Consider the following 1,448-nt stretch of genomic DNA (forward strand, 5'->3'; position numbering starts at 1 on the left):
TCTTTTTATCGTCGGATGTAGTATGTAGAATAGAGAAAAGAAAGAGTATGCGATTTGGAACGCAACCTGTATTTCTAAAGAAAATGAAACATCGATTCCGATCAAGGAAGTTTTATTAAAACAATTTAAATAAATCCAAATGAAAAAAGTATTTGAACATGAATCATGAACCTCTCGAACCTCTGTCCTTCTACACCATGTTGTACATCGTACTTCATGTTATAGATATTAAAGGGTCAGTGTGTAGTTTCACAGGAGGGGGATTTGTTTACATTCACAGAGCCTGCAGTTAGTTTACTAAACATATTTTCTCTACATGTAATTCTTAGTATTGAATAATTCTATCAAATTATTTTGAGGAACCTGGAACCAAACGTTAAGACTAGAATATGTTTGTAAACCAAACTGTGGGCCCTGCTGCTGTAAACAACAACAGTGAAACAGTAACTTTTCAGGAAGCTTTCTAACTTCAAACAGTGTTCCAGGGATCACATTTTCCTGTGAGGAAAGTTTGTTTATTCAGTTATTATGAGAATAAACCTTAGAAAATGTTTCACTTCTCTGACACACAAAGTTACACAGTGATATATTAAAGATGCACTGCGTAACTTCGGGTGTGTCAGAGAAGTGAACATTTTCTAAGGTTTATTCTCATAAAACACACACACACACACTATGAAGCAGCCTCCTGTCTCAGCCTCTTCAGAACTTCTTCCGGGCTGAGAGCAGATTCCACTCTGAGAAGCTTGTCTCTGGATCTGGAGCCCTAGACATACAGACAGGCAGGCAGACAGACAGGCAGACAGACAGACACACAGACAGGCAGATGGACAGACACACAGACAGGTGAAAAGTTATTTCAGATAGATAGATAGATAGATACATCGATACATCGATAGACAGACACACAGACAGGTGAAAAGTTCATAAGAGGTTAGACAGTGTGGCCCAAAGACACAGTCGGACAAACTGGATCTCTGCATTTATCCCTGTGTGTCTGTTTGTCAGTCCCTGTGTGTGTGTGTGTCTCTATCTTTCCCTGTGCGTGTGTGTGTGTGTGTGTCTCTGTCTGTCTGTCCCTGTGTGTGTGTGTCTCTCTGTCTGTCCCTGTGTGTGTGTGTGTGTGTGTGTCTCTCTCTGTCTGTCCCTGTGTGTATGTGTGTGTCTCTTTCCCTATGTGTGTGTGTCTCTTTCCCTATGTGTGTGTGTCTCTTTCCCTATGTGTGTGTGTGTACCTTCTCCAGTGCGATGTTGCTTTTCTTGAGCTCCAGAACCTGAGCCATGAACCTGACGAGCTCACAGTTTGCCTCTCCGTCGCTAGGGGGCGCGGCTATGGAAACGCCCACCGCCTCCGCAGACACATCTACCGTTTATCAGGGGGGAGAAGAAGAAAAGGACGGGTTTAAGTTGTTTGTACAGGTGTTCTGTGTGTGTGTGTGTGAGTGAGT

The 1,448-nt window shown here is 42.6% G+C and overlaps 1 protein-coding gene across 1 annotated transcript in view; it reads right to left on the reverse strand.

The window, feature by feature from the left end:
• Positions 1 to 207: 207 nt before the first annotated feature.
• Positions 208 to 1,448, reverse strand: part of cUnh15orf40 (chromosome Un C15orf40 homolog) — a 3,557-nt gene continuing 2,316 nt past the window's right edge. Inside the window, exons 3-4 of the mRNA XM_080027502.1 lie at positions 1,236 to 1,363; positions 208 to 766 (exon numbers count right to left, since the gene is read on the reverse strand). Of these exons, the coding sequence (XP_079883628.1) occupies positions 674 to 766; positions 1,236 to 1,363 (221 nt within the window). The 3' untranslated portion in view covers positions 208 to 673. The remainder of the gene's footprint in view (positions 767 to 1,235; positions 1,364 to 1,448) is intronic.

The sequence above is a fragment of the Ammodytes marinus genome (genome assembly GCF_949987685.1).
Source record: "Ammodytes marinus genome assembly, chromosome: 5".
NCBI classification, from domain to species: Eukaryota; Metazoa; Chordata; class Actinopteri; order Uranoscopiformes; family Ammodytidae; genus Ammodytes; species Ammodytes marinus.